This window comes from Leucopleurus acutus, assembly GCF_964270905.1.
Source record: "Leucopleurus acutus genome assembly, chromosome: 16".
NCBI classification, from domain to species: domain Eukaryota; kingdom Metazoa; phylum Chordata; class Mammalia; order Artiodactyla; family Delphinidae; genus Leucopleurus; species Leucopleurus acutus.
In genome coordinates this window covers 19,422,262-19,439,211 of record NC_139158.1, presented here as the reverse complement: position 1 = coordinate 19,439,211, position 16,950 = coordinate 19,422,262, and the positions used below count along the sequence as shown (strand labels likewise).

Below are 16,950 nucleotides of genomic sequence, written 5' to 3'. Positions count from 1 at the left end.
TACTTGGTCACGCTTATTCTGATTCATGAAAATGTATTTATTTTCGTGGTGTGTACAATATATGGTGTTTATGGCAGTGATTAGATTATAAATTTAGGAGGCTTGTGGTATGGGTTTGGCTCACACCGTTGTTTTTTTTACTAAACTTTATTTTGGAATAATTTATGACTTACTGAAAAGTTGAAAAGATAGTACAGAGAGTTTCCATATAGACCTCACCCAGTTCCCCATTATTAACATCTTACGTTTCTGTGGTACATTTGTCAAAACTAAGAAACTGACATACGTTGGTATTACTGAACTGCAGACTGTATTTAGATTTCACCAATTCTTCCATTAACTTTTCTGTTCTAGGATCCAATGCAAGGTAATTTGTTTAGTTGTCATTTCTCCCTCATCTCCTATGGTCTCCACACAGTGTTTTTATTGTTATCCTTTAAATTTTTAATTGATTGCCAACATTTAAAAATTAGGAGAATTCACCTAATTCAGGATTATAGTTTATACTGTCAGCATCATTTTTGTCTTTCTATATTATAGAGTCTATATAAAGCCCAGGTTTAGTCACATGTGGCTATTAAGTACTTGAAATGTGGCTAATGTGACTGAGGAACTGAATTTAAAATTTTATTGGACCACGTAGTTCTAGAGCCTTCTTGGTTGTTAAGAGTCAAGATTTTAGTGCTCAGACTGCATAACTGGTTAGGCCCGGCACTCCCTGTAGAATTCTGCCTTAATGAGCTATTTCTTTTTCTAAGGCTACTGCCATTCCCGATTAAATAATACCTGCTGATGTTGCTCTCATTCAGTGGTGAAACTGTATAAAAGCTGGATTTTTGTAAGGTATCATAAATTAAATTCTTGACCAGCTTTCTTATATGAAAACAATATGATGTTTATTTCTTGGTGCAGTGGACTCATGCGTCATCTCATAAAAATGTGGACCATTATAATGAGTGACATAATGAAATTTCTGAAAATTTTATTCTTACCTGTGACTTGAACTTGGAAAAACTGTAAGGAGCATAGCTATTTGAATGTTTGAAATTCCTTTCTAAAATATGTATATGATGAGTATCTCTTTGAAACAGCAGGGGAATGAAGCGCTAAAAAAATTATGGTGAGGTATAGGAACGGATGGGTATCCTGTGGACCTATACATTGTAAAGACAGGGAAGGACTGGGAACTCTATCAAGAATAAACGTCATTCTTTTAAAACAGCTTTCCAGCTCTGACACTGGCTTGTTTTGGAAGCATACTGATTGTACATTCCTTGCAAAAGAATAAGCACTGTTAATTTTTGACAGCTAATATTTATTTTTCTGTCTGTCTATATCATGCCAGTGCTTTCTTCAAGTGGTTTCATAAGCAAGCTAATTACAGAGAATAGCAAACCCTAGAGCTCCTAAAGGAGATGAGGGGAGCCTGGGATGGAAGCAGGAATAGAGAAAATTTGATACAGATTTTTTGTTTTCTGGTGATCACATAGGGAAGCATAGTTAATTGTGGCTATTCTCTTTCCGGATTAATTAAAAACTCATGAGAATTGAATCAACATTTAAAACACATTTTTGTTCCTGCCATAGTTGGAAACCATTATTTTGTATTCAATTCTAGCCTTTCTGTTTTTCTATCAAACACAATTTCATTACTTAAATCCATTGATCTAGGGAGTGATCAAAATATTCAAGAGCTGTTAAATCAGCTGCATGTCACATCATATTGGAGGCGTCAAGATAGCTAACTCTGAGCACCTACTCTGTAGCATGGACTGTGCTTTATATTTATATTGTGCTTGATTATATTTCATTAGTCAAGGTGAGATTCTAAATATTTAATTACTAATAGTTAATGGGCACCAGTGATTCATAACACTGTACTGGAGCAGACCTAAGATCTTAATGTGCTAAGAGTAACTCTTAGCTATTGAATTTTGGGAAATGTGTGGGACCCAGCGAAGGCACCAGGGCAGCAGCCTGGGAACTGTGAGACTTAACGCAGTGGATGTTTAAAAACTAATACAGGAATTATTCCATTCTCATCTTTGTTTTAAATGTTTAGGAATAGGGCTTCATCAGTGGGTACTAGCACAATATAAGCCTGCATTTAATCGTTTCAACAGCCCTATGAGAGTGGATAGTATTATCACCATTTACAGGTAAAATCAAGATTAAGAAAGGTTAAGTAACTTTCCTTCCTATTGGTTATGCAGCTGATTGGTGTCTGAGTAAGGGTTGGACTGCTAACCCTACTGGGCTCTACTGCTTCTTTTTCTTTGAAAATATCCCTGTAGTTAGTTACATGGAAGACAGAACAGGAGAGCTACACCATTGCCCATGGTTTAATAACATGCAATGAATGAACTAAAACAACGCATCTTTTAAAAATATTACAGAAAGATCTTCTAACAGATTTTATAGTATTTCCCTGTTGACTGAGCACAAAGAAATAAATAAAAAATTGTATTACCAGCAACATTTTTTGAATCAGAGAGGTTTCGACAATTTTGTGATGTGTGAAGTGGTTGACTTTTCAGGAACCATTTAACATTCATGAAATATTTATTGTGTGCCCACCCTGTTTCATGCACTGTTGTGGTCACTACTGTGCATGAACAAAAGTCCAAGTCCTTGTCCCCAACGTGTTTCCATTCTCATCTTTGTTTTAAATGTTTTAACCTGTGATCTCTGCTTAGCACTCTGTTTTCTCCATGAGATCATAAGTTTCTCAATCACAAAGCCTCCTACAGTAATGAAATTCAGGAACTTTGGTGGCCTGACAAAGGATCACTGTACTGCATACAGGAGAAAATTGAGGCGCAAATAGATTGTGACTTGAAGCACATTGCCTGACCTTATTCACATAATGGCACATGTAGAAAATGACATTTGTGGGGCTATTGTAAACAGAAGAGGCTGCTCTCAGCTGAGGATGACGATCTAGAGTCTGGTCACCTGGACTCTGAAGTGCTGCTCCCCTCAGCATCCCTCTAACTGATTCCTGGCACACAGGTTGGAAAGGTCTGCTCTTAGAACCGGGGTTCAGTTCAGTGTTTTTCTCCACAGTATGCATGGTAGAAACATGACTTTTGTACCACAGGCAGGTATTAGGTAATATTTGGAAGACCAGGTTCTGATTCCAAATGTGCCATGATAGTACTTTGGCTTTATGAGAGATTTTGAAGGCAAATGGGTACTGACCTCTTTGAAGGAATGGAGGTTGTTACTGATTAAGAATTTACTAATGGTGAATGTGTTTCTATGAAGATGTCTTTGAGCCGTGTAACAAAAATATTTCTAACTATGCACTAACGGGAAGGGGGGAAATGGGCTTCTACTTCCATGGGAGTCAATAAAAAGTACTGTTTTTAGGTATATCAGAGTCACCATTTTTCCTTTTCTCCTACTGAGAAAGAAAAATGATTTATATAGATTTATACATGTAAATCTAGATTTATGTACTCAGGAGGTTATGAAGAATGCTAAGGACCTCTTTTTGTTTTAGGTAAGAACCATTTTATTTCTACCAAATGTAGATGTGTTTTGCTTATAAATACTAATAAATTATTAAAATAAGTAGAAATTAAAGATTTTGGTGAATTCAGATGTCTGATGAGACTGGAGCAGGACAAAGGAGACAGGAAATAGATATGAGAAAAGCAGAGATTACTGCAGTTAACAAAGTAAACTATTGTCAAAAACTAGATTCAGAGACAAATGAGCCTATAGTTGTTGGAGGCATCGTATGGTTGTGTCCTGAGCCCTGAGATACTCTGCTTGGGCAACAATTAGGTCTTCAATTTCAAAGAAACCAAATCAGGAGTCTTCTGGTTTAAATTTTGGAGTAGAAGTCGGGATGGATTCGCAAGAATAGCTTTATCAGTTATAACCAGGTAAAAGAAAGCTCCAGACTAGGAAAAAACACATGATATATCATCTTTTTCACTTTTATATACTTGTAGTTCTAATTAGAATAGTAGCTGTGCTTCAGAATGCTTACTAAGAGCTCTCTCTCTCAGTGCCAGTAGCCTTAGTGAAAGTACGCCTGATAAAATGTTACTTAAAGGCAGCATTTTGCCAGAAGCGAAAAGCATTGATTCATCTAATAAGATAATCCTGGAATTTTTGTGTAAACCAGGCATAGTGGTTAAAAGTCCAGTCTTCTGAGTCAGATAAACTTGGATTTGAATACTGCCTTTGTAGTTCTTATCTCTGTGACCTTGAGCAAGTACTGTAACCTCTAAACTTACGGTTTGACTCTGTTAAAAGGAGATAATCCAGGTTACTTAATGTGGGAATGAAATGATATATAATATAGAACATGAGTCACTGGAGGGTAGTTAATGCTGAGTATGTGATAGATAACTTATAAACGCTGGTTAGAAAATTTTGATTTGTAGCTTTCAAAGTCATTAAGCCAGAATTAGTCATTCCTTTATTTTTGGAGAGTTTGATTTTGCTCTTATAAGTAAGATGAAAATGTATACTAGGAGGAACATTAGTTTGGGGGTCAGATTTGGTTTTAAATTTTAGCTTCGCCATTTACTAGATGTTTAGTCATGGGCAGCCTTCTTCTGCCCTTAGTTGCCTTATTGGTAAAATGGAAGTAATAATTCAAATGCATAGAATCATGGTGAGGATAAAGAGATATTAGATAAATTGTGTGGCATCCAACTGATACTTGGTAAATTGTAACTCCCACAACTGTGGTTTTGCAGTATCCTAGCAACCTTTTAGTCCATTGAAACGTCATATTAGCAGTTTCCCCAGTCATTTCAGAGTTCCTCCTCACCCAGACGATGACTGGCTTTTTCCTCTCATTAAAGTAGAACCCAACCCAGCACGGGTGAATCACAGTGCAGTGTCTCTGCCACAGTGCAAGGAATATGTCTTGCAACATAAGAATGGGATATATTATCTTTATAAATCTGTCAGGACAAAATTGGTATTTTATTGCTTTAAATATAAATCAATTTGTTTATTGATAAAATGGAGTATCATATGTTTAATTGTACTTTTTTGCTCTTATGAATTGCCCATTATTCTCTACCCATTTTCCTCTTGGGCCTAGAGTTTTTGTTATCTATTTACATGAGCTCTCTGTATAAGAAGCTCATTAACATTCCATTTAATGTGTTTGATGCAAAAATTTCTAAGATTATGGACTGTATTATATGTTTGAGGTTGTTCTGAGGATGAGATACCAGGTAGAAATATCTAAATATCAGACCCCATAGGGGGTACATATGCAGAAGATGCAAATATATGTTTAGAAGAAGGAAAGCAAAATTAAATAACATTTATATTCTTAGTTTAAGACTCCGGTCCTAAACTCTAGTGACTCTGTTGAATGCTTTCCTATGTTAGGTTTAGCAGCCTTAAACCAAAACAGTACCTTTTCCCCTTTGATTAGGGAAAATTGGGGTGGGCAGTGGGAGGGTGGTAGGGAATGGATCCCTTTAACTTGTTCCAAAGGACAAATATTTTCCAGTTTGCCTTTTAATTTGGAATAAATACATACACACAGACACCTTTGAAAAAATAAAATACACTGCATAATTTTATTTGCTCAAACTTAACAATTTTTACTCTTTGATTTCTTGACTCATTTTTATGCTGAGAAAACCTACCGTTTATTCAGATTTTAGAAAAAGTTTTGCCTGTGCTTTCTGAAAGCTTTAAAAAGTTTTAGCATTGTGTAGTCTAACTGTTTAATTTATCTGAACTTCATTTTTATATATATTTGGGACCATTGTTTCTAATTAAAAAATCAAATTAATCAAAAATTAAATTTAAAAATTCCTTTATTAAAAAAAAAATTCCTTTATTATATAACTTTTGCAAACTTTTTTTTTCCCCCAGTGTGTTTGGGACTTTTTTTGTTGTTCCTGTCACTAACTTCTAGTTGAAATTGTTAGGTATTATCTTTTGTTTTGGACTCACAAATGGAAGTCAGAAGCTCTGTAGATGCTGCTACAGTATCTAGTTTTCAGAATTTACTCAGAAATGAGAACCACGTGATATGTGCTTTTAAAAATACAGATTCTGATTTAGTAAATCTGTGAGGCTTGAAGAACCTGTTTTTGTTTTAAACATATGCCCCATAGCACTTTTAATTAAATAAATTTGGGGATCACTTCTAGAATTGTTAGTTATGAAAGAGAGACTTGAGGGCAATCTGACTTTTTTTTCCTTTTTTAATTTGATTTTTATTTTATATTGGAGTATAGTTGATTTACAGTGTTGTGTTAGTTTCAGGTGTACAGCAAAGTGATTCAGTTATACATATATCCATTCTTTTTCAGATTCTTTTCCCATATAGGTTATTACAGAATATTGAATAGAGTTCCCTGTGCTATACAGTAGATGACTTTTTTTTTTTTTTAAAACACGTGCCTCTGCCTGAAAAATAAATCTTTCATCATCCCACTTTTCTGCATCTCACATATTTGGACAAAATTTGATGGACAGATTAACCAAGATCTTGGGAATACCATATTGTGAATATTGTATGGGTATCCTCTAGCTCTTAAAGAAGATCTGTACGTTAGAACAGATGTACCTTGCCTAAGGTGTTTTGCTGAAGAGCAGAATTGGTTAATAGGGTGGTTTCATCCAGAAATTCATTAATGAAGCTCGGTGGAAGAATTTACTCAGTCACCTAAACCTAGAGGATTGTAGAAGGACAAATCAGCTATGTTCCTCTTTGTGTTGGTAATTTAAGATGGGAAATTTTGGGTAGGAAGGTAAGAGTTCCTTGAAGAAGCAGAGCTAAGACCCAGGAAAAGGTATATTTCTGATTTCTCTAGGATTTTTGAACATGCCATTTGCTGTTCTTGGTGCTGGGACCACCATGTGGAAAAAGGAAGAAGAAGTAAGAAACCTGCACTTACAGAGCACATGTAGTGTAAGGCAGGGGTCCCCAACCCCCGGGCCTGTTAGGAACCGGGCCGCACAGCAGGAGGTGAGTGGCAGGCCAGGGAGGGGAGCTTCATGTGCGGCGAGCGATGGCTCCCCATCGCTCGCGTTACTGCCTGAACCACACCGCCCCACCCCCGTCTGTGGAAAATTGTCTTCCACGAAACTGGTCCCTGGTGCCAAAAAGGTTGGGGACTTCTGGTGTAAGGAATGCCTAAGAGTTTTATGGGAGTGGGGAGGGGATGTTGTCATAAAATACTTCTAAGATTAGCTGAATAGAGGGGTAGTGGGGGATGATTAGTTGTTTCCTAGGAAAGGTGGTGGACAGAAAGATTTTCAAGAAAGGAATGTCATGAAAGAGCATGATGCCTTTCAGAGAATTGGAGGTATTTGATGCAGAAGAGGAGATGTGTGTGGATGTAGCAGGATATGAATCTGGAAAAGTGGTAGATAGGGGCTGTGCTAAGGACTTTGCATTAACTCTGAGAGCACTTTAATAATATAGATAATGTGGGACAGAGAGATGATAGATTTGGGGAGAGTGAAAAGGGCGTGGGATGAGATCAGCACTTAAGCCAAGGAGACCAATTAGGTTTTTGCAAGATGAAATTGATAAGGGCCTAAATCACAGCAGTGACATTGGAGATACAAGGATGCATTTGGTTGTATCAAGGAGATAATTAATCTGTTGGACCTTTAGACTGACTGGACCTAAAGGGATAGGGAGAATTTGAGAAAGATGTCCCTGCTTTAGTAATTAGATAGATAGTGAGGCCGTTTACTAAAATAAACAACAGCGCTCCTACTTCTCTGGCAGTTGTAACTTATTCTTGCCATAACTTCTCTTCTTCTGTCTTCTATTTAAACCTATTCTTTAGGTCTTGCCATTTCTTATTTTACAACTTCATAACTTCTTTTTCTACCTGTATGCTGAATCCTAAATCCATATTTTTAGTTCAAACTTTTACTAAATTCTAGAACCATATATTCAGTAGCATTCTTATAGCAGTGGTTTTCATAGTTTACCCAAGGGCAGCTGAGAGGCTTCCTGAAGCTTTCATGAGATCCACAAGGTTAAAACTATTTTCATAATAATAGTAGAAAGGCTTTGTCTAGCCACTTATTCTCTCATGAGTATATAGTGGGGTTTTCTAGAGGGTACATAATGTGCAAGTCACAACAAATTGGATGCAGAAGTAGATGTGAGAATCCACCTGCCTTCTGTTAAGCCAGATGTTAAAGGGATTTGCAAAAATGTAAAACAATGCATACTTTTCTTTTTTTGTTTTGGAAATTTTTTTTCAAAAAACATTTATTTTTAATATATAAAGGACTTTCTTAATGAGTCAATAAATATTTTAAAATTTTCTTTGTTTAAATTCCTAGTATGGTAAATATCTATAGATGTAACCCACATAAACAAAAAATTTTTGGTGTTCTCAGTAATTTTTTTAAGTGTAAAGGGATCTTGAGACCAAAAAGTTTGAGAGTGGCTGTCCTATAGTAATAACAAACCTAACAGTTAAACAAACACAAAAAAACTAAACTCATTCTCACATACTTCCCAAATTTAATTTTTGTCTTCTATTTCATATCTTAGTAAATGGTACTACTGTCTACTCGGATTCCAGGCCAGAAACCTGGGGTTCATCCTAATTCCTCCTCCCTTTTTTTACCCAGATGGTAATAGTAATCACTAACATTCATTGAGTACTAACCATGTGCCAGGTACTGTTTTTAATTCTTTACATCTATTATCTTGTTAAAACCTCACAAAAACCCGATGGGTTTAGGTATTAATACTTGACTCTGTTTTACAGATGAGGAAACAGGTACAGAGGGGATAAGTACTTTGCCCATGGTCATGTAGCTAGTAAGTTGCAGAGCCAAAATTTGAATCCAGCCAGTCTTTTGAACCTTTACTTCTTTGTTCTGGAACAGTTTATGTAAGATTGATATTATATATGCTTCTTGAGGATTTTATTTACATACTCCCTGTAAAGTCATCTGAGCCAGGTGCTTTTTAGGGAGGTAAATCTTGCAGGATCTTTCAGTGTCCTCTGCTGTTATTATTCCATAGGATCTTCTACTCCTCTGTGAGCTCATTTTGGTAAATTATATTTTACAGAGCAGAGGCTGGAAAACTACAGCCTGCAGGCCAGATCTGGCCCACTGCCTGTTTTTTTTATGTGAAGTTTTGTTGGAACACAATCATATCCATTCATTTACGTGCTGTCTGTGGCTGTTTTTTTGTGCTACAGCAGCAAGTTGAGTAGTTGCAACAGAGACTGTATGGCCTGCAAAACCTAAAATGTTTACTATCTGGCCCTTTACAGGAAAGATTTGCCAAGCCATGTTGTAGAACACTCAGTTTAGCTGGGTTTTCTGTTTTATTGGTATAGATTATAGTATTTTCTTGTCTTTACAGAATCTCTATATTTGAAGTTATGTCCTTTCTTCCCCAGTACTATTTATATTGCTTCTTTTATTTCCCCCATTGTTTGGGATTACGAAAATTTTGTTTGATTTATTTGTAACAGTGTTAATGTTGGTATTCCATCTTATGCTGTGCCCTACAACAATTTAAATAGCATTTAATTTAGAGATAAATATCTCTTACAAGTATGCTAGTTAAAAAAAAAATGAAGAAGTATGCATGGTAGTATTGATCAAACTATGTGATCCTGATTGATGATTTCATAAATTTCTCCACTTCTTCTATGCTAATTAATCTATTTTTTTCTGCCTCTTCTGGGATCAGTGTTAAATAATTCCCTTCTCCAGTTTTTCCAATTATTTAATGAGTTAAGCCTTAAGAAATACCTTAATTTTAGAAAATCATCTCTTATTTTTTTTCCATTTTCTTTTTTAAAAATTAGGTTAATTGGTAGTTTACTTTTTTCTTAGAACGATGCCTTGGATTTATTGGTTCACTTATTTGCATTCCAAAAAACTTTTATTGAATCAACAATGTAAAATATTCCGGAGATTAAAATGTAAAATCATAGCATATTTTGTTTATACTCCTTTTTTATATCTGTGTCATATATTTATTCAAATCTTTATTTGCTATTGGTTCACTTCTAAAGTCATTGATTTTTACTTTTATTTTTACTGATTCCTTCTTACTGCTTCCTTTAGTTTGATTTTTAACTTGAGTTGGTTGCTTCACGTTCATTCTCATTTGTTGAAAATAATTAAGTCTATGATACCTTAAAATTTATTATGTGTATTGTTTTCACTATTTTTTTAATATAATTCTACAGTTTTGGTATTTATTTCCTCTTCGACTCAAAATTTATTTAAATAAGGCAGTTGTATTTGCCTGTGTTTCTAGTGTGATGCCATTGTAATCCAGAAATACCATCTGTATTATTCCTACTTTTTGTAATTTATTGATGTTTTCTTTAGTGCTGGATGGTTTGTGTGTGCACTTCATGTTTCTCGGGTACTTGTCAAAAAAGGTGTTACCTCATTTCAAGATATATGGTTTTGCTTTTTCTCAGTTTTTCTTTTCTGTCCCCACTTGGTTTACACGTTTTGATACTAAGATTTGGTATATAAAGGTTCTTAGTTGTTTATTTCTTTTTAGTTTGTTTCTTTTATCAGTATGCAAAATCTTTATAATGCTTTCTCTTTGAATTTTAAAAGTCTGATATTAATGTTGCTTTCATCTAAGTTTTGTTAGCATTTCTTGTTAGTATATCTGTCTCTGTACTTTTTTCCACCAATTTTCCTGTATTGTTTTGTTTCAGGAGTGATTTTTGATAAGTATATTTCTTAAGTTTGTTTTTTCTTTACTTAACCCTGTTTAAGATCTTTTATTAACTAGTTAATTTAACCCACTCACATTTTTATTGATTACAGATACTTTGAGTTTTATGCTTGACATTTCATTTTGTATTTCATGTTAACCACAATTTAAAAGTAATTCTCTTTATTGCATTTTCTGTCTGTTGAATGGATCGTTTTGTCATTTTTCCCCCTTCCAATGGTTTAGATATTTACTGACATAATTAACCTAAATTTTAACTACACATATACAGCAGCGAAAATTATTCAGTATTTATATCTGTTACCCAGCAACTCCACCCTTACCCTGGCACACCTACGTGCACTGTTAGCTTCTCCTTTACTCTTTACTACTACATCCCATGTTTACATCTGAGATTTTACCTTACTTAGTTTAGTATTATAGTCAGTAGTTACGTGTCTTAATGTTTTTACTGGTGTCAGTGAAGTTTTCTGGCCCAAGAAACTAGTATCTCTTTCAGCCTTATTTTCCCCATGGCGCTTTATTGATAAGAAATACAGGAGTTCTTTGAATTTTTGAGGTAGGTGTGGGGTTGCTGGGTGACCGATGTAAATACTGCTTCTGAGTTCCTAGTCACTTCTGAAGTAGTGTTAGGGTTCTTATACACGTCTTCATGTAGGTTATTCACAGTGTTTGCATGTACGGTATCTTCTAATTTCTTGAATGTATTAAACAACACTTTCCTGTTGCTGTCTCACATAAATAACATCTTGTTTGGGTATTGAATTGTCACAGTCTTTTCCCTTTAGTAATAAAGTGGCGGACAAACTTGTATTTTAGCATTGGGTAACTGCACCACTTTAAGGTTACATTCAATTGCCAGATACCATACTGAGCCCAATACTAGGCATGTAAAAGCTGAGTTAGAGTTTTTATGTGCCTTATAATTTCAGTTACGTATACTTGATCTTCTTTTGGTTTCAGAGGTACTTTAGAATATTCTAGTTCCTTATTTTCCTCATGACAGAGGAATATACATTATTGTTACATTCTGGGAGCATAAAATTGTCTAGGAGACAGAATTTTCTACATAAAGTAATTAAACCTAGAATGCACTTGGCCCAAATGCTAATAAGAGGCTTTTCGGTTTGCCTTCAAGAATGGAAGGAATTCCAAGCAATAGATGGAATGTTTGTGATTTTTCAATGTAATTCCTCCTGAAATACAATTTTTTTGTATTACTTTAGAAAAATCAAAATCAGATTTTAAAAAATAAGAGGTCAAGATCATATATTAAGAATAAAAAGTATCAGTATTAGTGATATAGACTAAATCCACCATTTCAGAGAAAGGAGACAATAGTGAGGCTAAACTGTTAAATGAAAGGTGGCTCTAGATCTGAGGGTTTGTAAGAGGAAGTTGGTGGCTATTGGAAACAACCCATATGACCAGCACTTTATCACAGAATCATATACATTTTAGGCATTTGATAAATATTTCTTTTATTTGGGCCACAGTAATACCTTTTGTTCACTGAGTGTTTACATTATTCTGGGTACTAGATCAAGACTGTCTATACCATATAGACAAGGAAAAAGACACAGAAATAGCGTAGCTAGTGAGTGGTGGGGTTGGAGCTCTTAACTCTTGAACAGTTTTCTCTGAGTGTCCTCACTGATCACATGGAGACAAATCACTTTATTTATCTGACAGTGGCATCTGTGAAGATGCATCAAAATCTCAGAGAAACATTAAACTGCTACAAAAGTATAAAGTGGTATTATGCCAGTCATTAAAAAATAGGCACTCTACAGGCATACCTCAGAGATATTGTGGGTTCAGTTCCAGGCCACCGGAGTAAAGTGAATATATATTTTTATTTTAAAAACTAATAACTTAAAACTGCCACACACAAAATGATAAAGTGAATGTCACAATAAAGCGAGTCACAAATTTTTTTGTTTCCCAGTTCATGTAAAAGTTATGTTTGCACTATCCTGTAGTCTATTGTTTAATAGTATTATGTCTTAAAAAATGTACATACCTTAATTTAAAAATACTTTATTGCTAAAAAATGCTAACCATTATCTGAGCCTTCTGTGGGTCATAATCTTTTTGCAGGGATAACATCAAAGGTCACCGATCATAGATCACCATAACTAATAATAATGAAAAAGTTTGAAACACGGCGAGAATTACCAAAATGTGAAACAGAGACACACAGTGAGCAGGTGGTGTTGGAAAAAATGGCGCCGATAGACTTGCTCGATGCAGGGTTGCCACAGACCTTCCATTTGTAAAAAAAAAAAAAAAAAAAACAACAGCAACCCACCACCATATCTTCTAAGTGCAATAAAGCGAAGCACAATAAACCAGAGTATGCGTGTATAGCCTTGTGTTTGGTGCTCTGTAAACATTAATATATTTAACCTTAGGAGAGCTCTGCAAGCAATAGGTGTTATCCCTCTTTTACAGAGGAGACCACAGGCTTGGGTTTTTACAGCTTGTCCAAAGACACAAAGCTTACTAAAGGCAGAGCTGGGATTGAAACCTGGGTCCATCTGGCACCAAAAGTTCATATACCACGCTGCCTCCCTGTAGTTTTAGAGATGGGGTATATTTTCACTGGTTTAGAGCATTTCCCTCAGTTTATTTACTTATTTAATCTCCTTTAGGAGTCCAGAAATTCACTATAGTCTCTGATTGTTCATACAGTAGACAGATAGCTGTTTTGCAGACTTGCTTAAGACAGGGTATCCAAGTTATTTCTCCAATTTTGGTTAGTCTCATAGATTTCAGTCTGTGATCTTTGTATATACATCCCAATTCTGAATTTGTCTTATTTGATTCAGGCTTTACATTTTAATAACAAAAAACAGTGTTAACTTTGCTGTTTTGTAAGGGAACTAGCAGGATTATTTTCTACCCTTACTCTGTGTTGTCTTTCAAAGATGAAAAATAGGGACCAAACACATTAAACATGGGGCAGATTAAGAACAGTTACTGGGGAATTGAGGATTCTTTCGGGATTACCAAAACTTGATTTGTCACCTTTGTTATTTTAGTTATTGTGAGTTCCAGAGTTGTATAAACAGTGCTTGTTCTCTAATTGGAGATAATATGGGAAGGAGATGGTGAGCATGAACTGTCATCCAGGACAGGGAATGCTGACTGGTGTCCATTCCCTTATCAGATAGGTAGTTAGCAGAAGTAAAATTTGATGCTTGGCAGTGATCCTTCTCAAGAAAACTGGAGCCCGTGAATGAGGAAGGATATCCCTGCACACGTAAAGCTTCTGTTCCTTTAGGATTGTTTTTCTTAGTGCCTTTTTACTTAGATGGCTTGCAATGGAGGTGCACTTTACTGGCTAATCTTTTCCACCCCTTTTCTTTTGTTGGGATTAGTGCCAGAACAGATAAAGCCCAGTGTAAGCCAGCCTCAGCCTGCCAACTCTAATAACGGCACTTCCACAGCAACCAGCACTAATAATAATGCCAAGCGAGCCACAGCCAACAATCAGCAGCCGCCGCCGCAGCCGCCGCCACAGCCACAGCAGCCGCCGCAGCCGCAGCCACCACAGGCCTTGCCTCGGTATCCGCGCGAAGTTCCACCTCGATTTCGCCACCAGGAACATAAGCAGCTTCTAAAGAGGGGTCAGCATTTTCCTGTCATAGCAGCAAACCTGGGATCTGCTGTTAAAGTGTTAAGCAGCCAGTCAGAGAGCAGTGCTTTAACAAATCAACAGCCACAAAATAACGGAGAGGTGCAGATCAGCAAAACCCAGTCAGGTGAGAGAAGGCATTTCTTACGAGACTCCAACTGTCGTCGTTAGCAGTGTAGCAAGTTTATAAACTCATGCCTGTTTGGTGACGCATTTGTATTCATCAGTATCTGTGTTGTAAAAATAAGAATTCTATACAGAAGTTATGAATGGGGAATCTGAAAATGTTTCCTGTAGGTTAACTAGAGCTCTCCCTCCAGATCTTACCCATTTTAATATACAGCTTATAGCCAAAATTGATTATAAGACTATAGCTAAAATTGAGCACCCCCCCCACCAAGTCACGTGCTGAGCAACTGTGCACGTTATTGCATTTAATCCTCAACAACCCTGAGAGGTGTAAGCTGTTCTTATCTCCACTTTTCAGTGGAGGAAACTGAGGCACCAAGACAAAAATGGCTTGAGATCAGTTACCACGTGCCGTAAAGAGGCTACCACCCATGAAAATTCTGTTCAGAGCACATGCATTTCAGTTATTGCCTCAGAATGGCTTTTCTCAGCTCAGTAATGATTGTGAGGCAGAAGATAAATCCAGTATGTGATTACAGTTTTCTCAAAGCCCAGTTTGTTTTGATATGTTCTGACGACTGGTTTGTCCATTCACTTATTGAACTATTTTGACACTTTTACCACAAGTCATATAGAGAATTGAGGATAATCAAGGTTTCCACACATGAAAACAGTAGCAGACTGGTAATGAACAGAGTCTCTAGAGCCAGATGGACCTGGTTTTGAAGTCCTAGTTCCACCATATACCAGCATGTGTGACCTTGGCAGGTTACTTAATTGTTACGTGTGTTCGAGTCTCGTTTGAGCAGCCTTTCCTAACTATCTCAGGTAGAATATTCACTTTCTACCCCTATGCTCTCTTATATATACCAGGAACTACTCTACGTTGTAGTATGGTATTTCACAGCTAATAAGTAGCAGAGCCTGCACTCACATCAAGATCTGTCTGACTCCAAAGCTATGTTCATAACAACCGTGCTTTGCTTTGGCAGCATATTGGTAGTGATAGGTAAGGAGGAAGAGGGCACAGATGTGATTTTTCGAGCATAGGTAATTAGAGAAGTGCATTATTGGAAAGGATGCAAACTTAAATTATCAGCCCAAGTTAATACTTACTTCTACTCCCCTACACACTTCCTTGCATAAGCTTGGCCAAGTCACTTAACTTATCTGACTGTCGTTGCTAATCTGTAAAGTGTAGTACCCAATCTGTAAGGTTGCTTTGAGGATGATATTATGTGACATGTTAAAGCAGCTAGTTTAGTGCCTAATATTTAGGCACTGCATGAATTATCTTCCCTGAAACTTTTACCGAAGGACCTGCACTTTTCAGGAGGAAGAGTCTGGTTTAGATATGTTAGATCTAATGCCAAGCAATTAATAATTTGGTTTGAAGTTCCTCTGGGAAGTCAGGTTGGAAGCAAAGCAGATGTACTGAGTCATCAGCATCATTGTGGTTAAAACCTAGGAGAGGTTATTTATACAACAATGCTTGAGTACCTACTGCAAATTCAGCAATAGTGGTATGATAATTAACAAACAGGAAAGTGGGATAGTAAATTTAGAAGATATATGTTGAATATGCTTTTTCAATTTGGGAAATGAAAGAGCAAAGCCGTTTTTGAAATGGCAACAATGGGAGTATAAGAATCTTATTTCTCAAAAATTGGTATGGGTCAAGAAACCCAAGTGTTACGGGTATACATTCAGATGAAAAGAAAGCCTACGATGTGGGCATAGGAAGAAGTCTTCAAACAAAGGCTGAGAAGGGAAAATATCCCACCTGTTTCTAAAACAACTTTACAAAGGTGGACTGCGTTAATGTGGAGGTTACGATGGAAATAAGGAGGGTGCAGCAATCTGCCTGAGGTTTAAAATTAAATCCCCACACAGCTAGAGAATGCAGAGGATGAAGGCAAAGCATTCTGCAGAAGAGCCAGACTTGTGCTTTTGTCTTGTTTTAAACATTTATGACTCCCCCTTTAACAGCATAGTCACGTATTTACCTTAAAATATTTTTGTAGGTGCTACTAGAAATGATAATAGAAACACTAGTCACATAATAGGGCATTGGGTGTCTGTGAATGAGGGAGGACTTCTCAGGTCTCTCCTGGCTCCTGAAGGGCTAATAATAATATAACAACAATAATAATAATAATATAGTGACTAACCCTTATGGGGTGCTTATGACCCACACACTGTATTAACATGTTTAATTTTCATTTTGCAGATTAGAGAATAGCTTAGCAATCAATCAAGAGCAGCGTACTGGACGGTACAAACAGCATGAACAATAGCCCAGAAACCCCAAAATTGCATGTTGTGAATTACATGTAGTTCAGAAATGTGGGAACATAATCTTAACTGTTTTGTCTCTTTGTACTTGTGTTTGGTTTTTTTGTTTCCTGAACAGAGATAGGTAATGGAATAGATTTGACATTTAAATTAATACATGCAATACATACATAGAAATTTACTTACAAGTTCG

General features: G+C 36.2%; 1 protein-coding gene across 4 annotated transcripts in view; it reads left to right on the top strand.

Annotated features, from left to right (window-relative positions):
* TNRC6A (trinucleotide repeat containing adaptor 6A) overlaps nt 1-16,950 on the top strand; it is a 96,083-nt gene that overhangs the window by 32,446 nt on the left and 46,687 nt on the right. For 3 of the 4 annotated variants that reach the window (XM_082857513.1, XM_082857510.1, XM_082857511.1), the window contains one exon: nt 14,077-14,460. The exons of the other annotated variant lie outside the window; for it this stretch is intronic. In XM_082857513.1, coding sequence (XP_082713639.1) covers nt 14,077-14,460 — 384 coding nt within the window. The remainder of the gene's footprint in view (nt 1-14,076; nt 14,461-16,950) is intronic. 4 annotated transcript variants of the gene reach the window in all.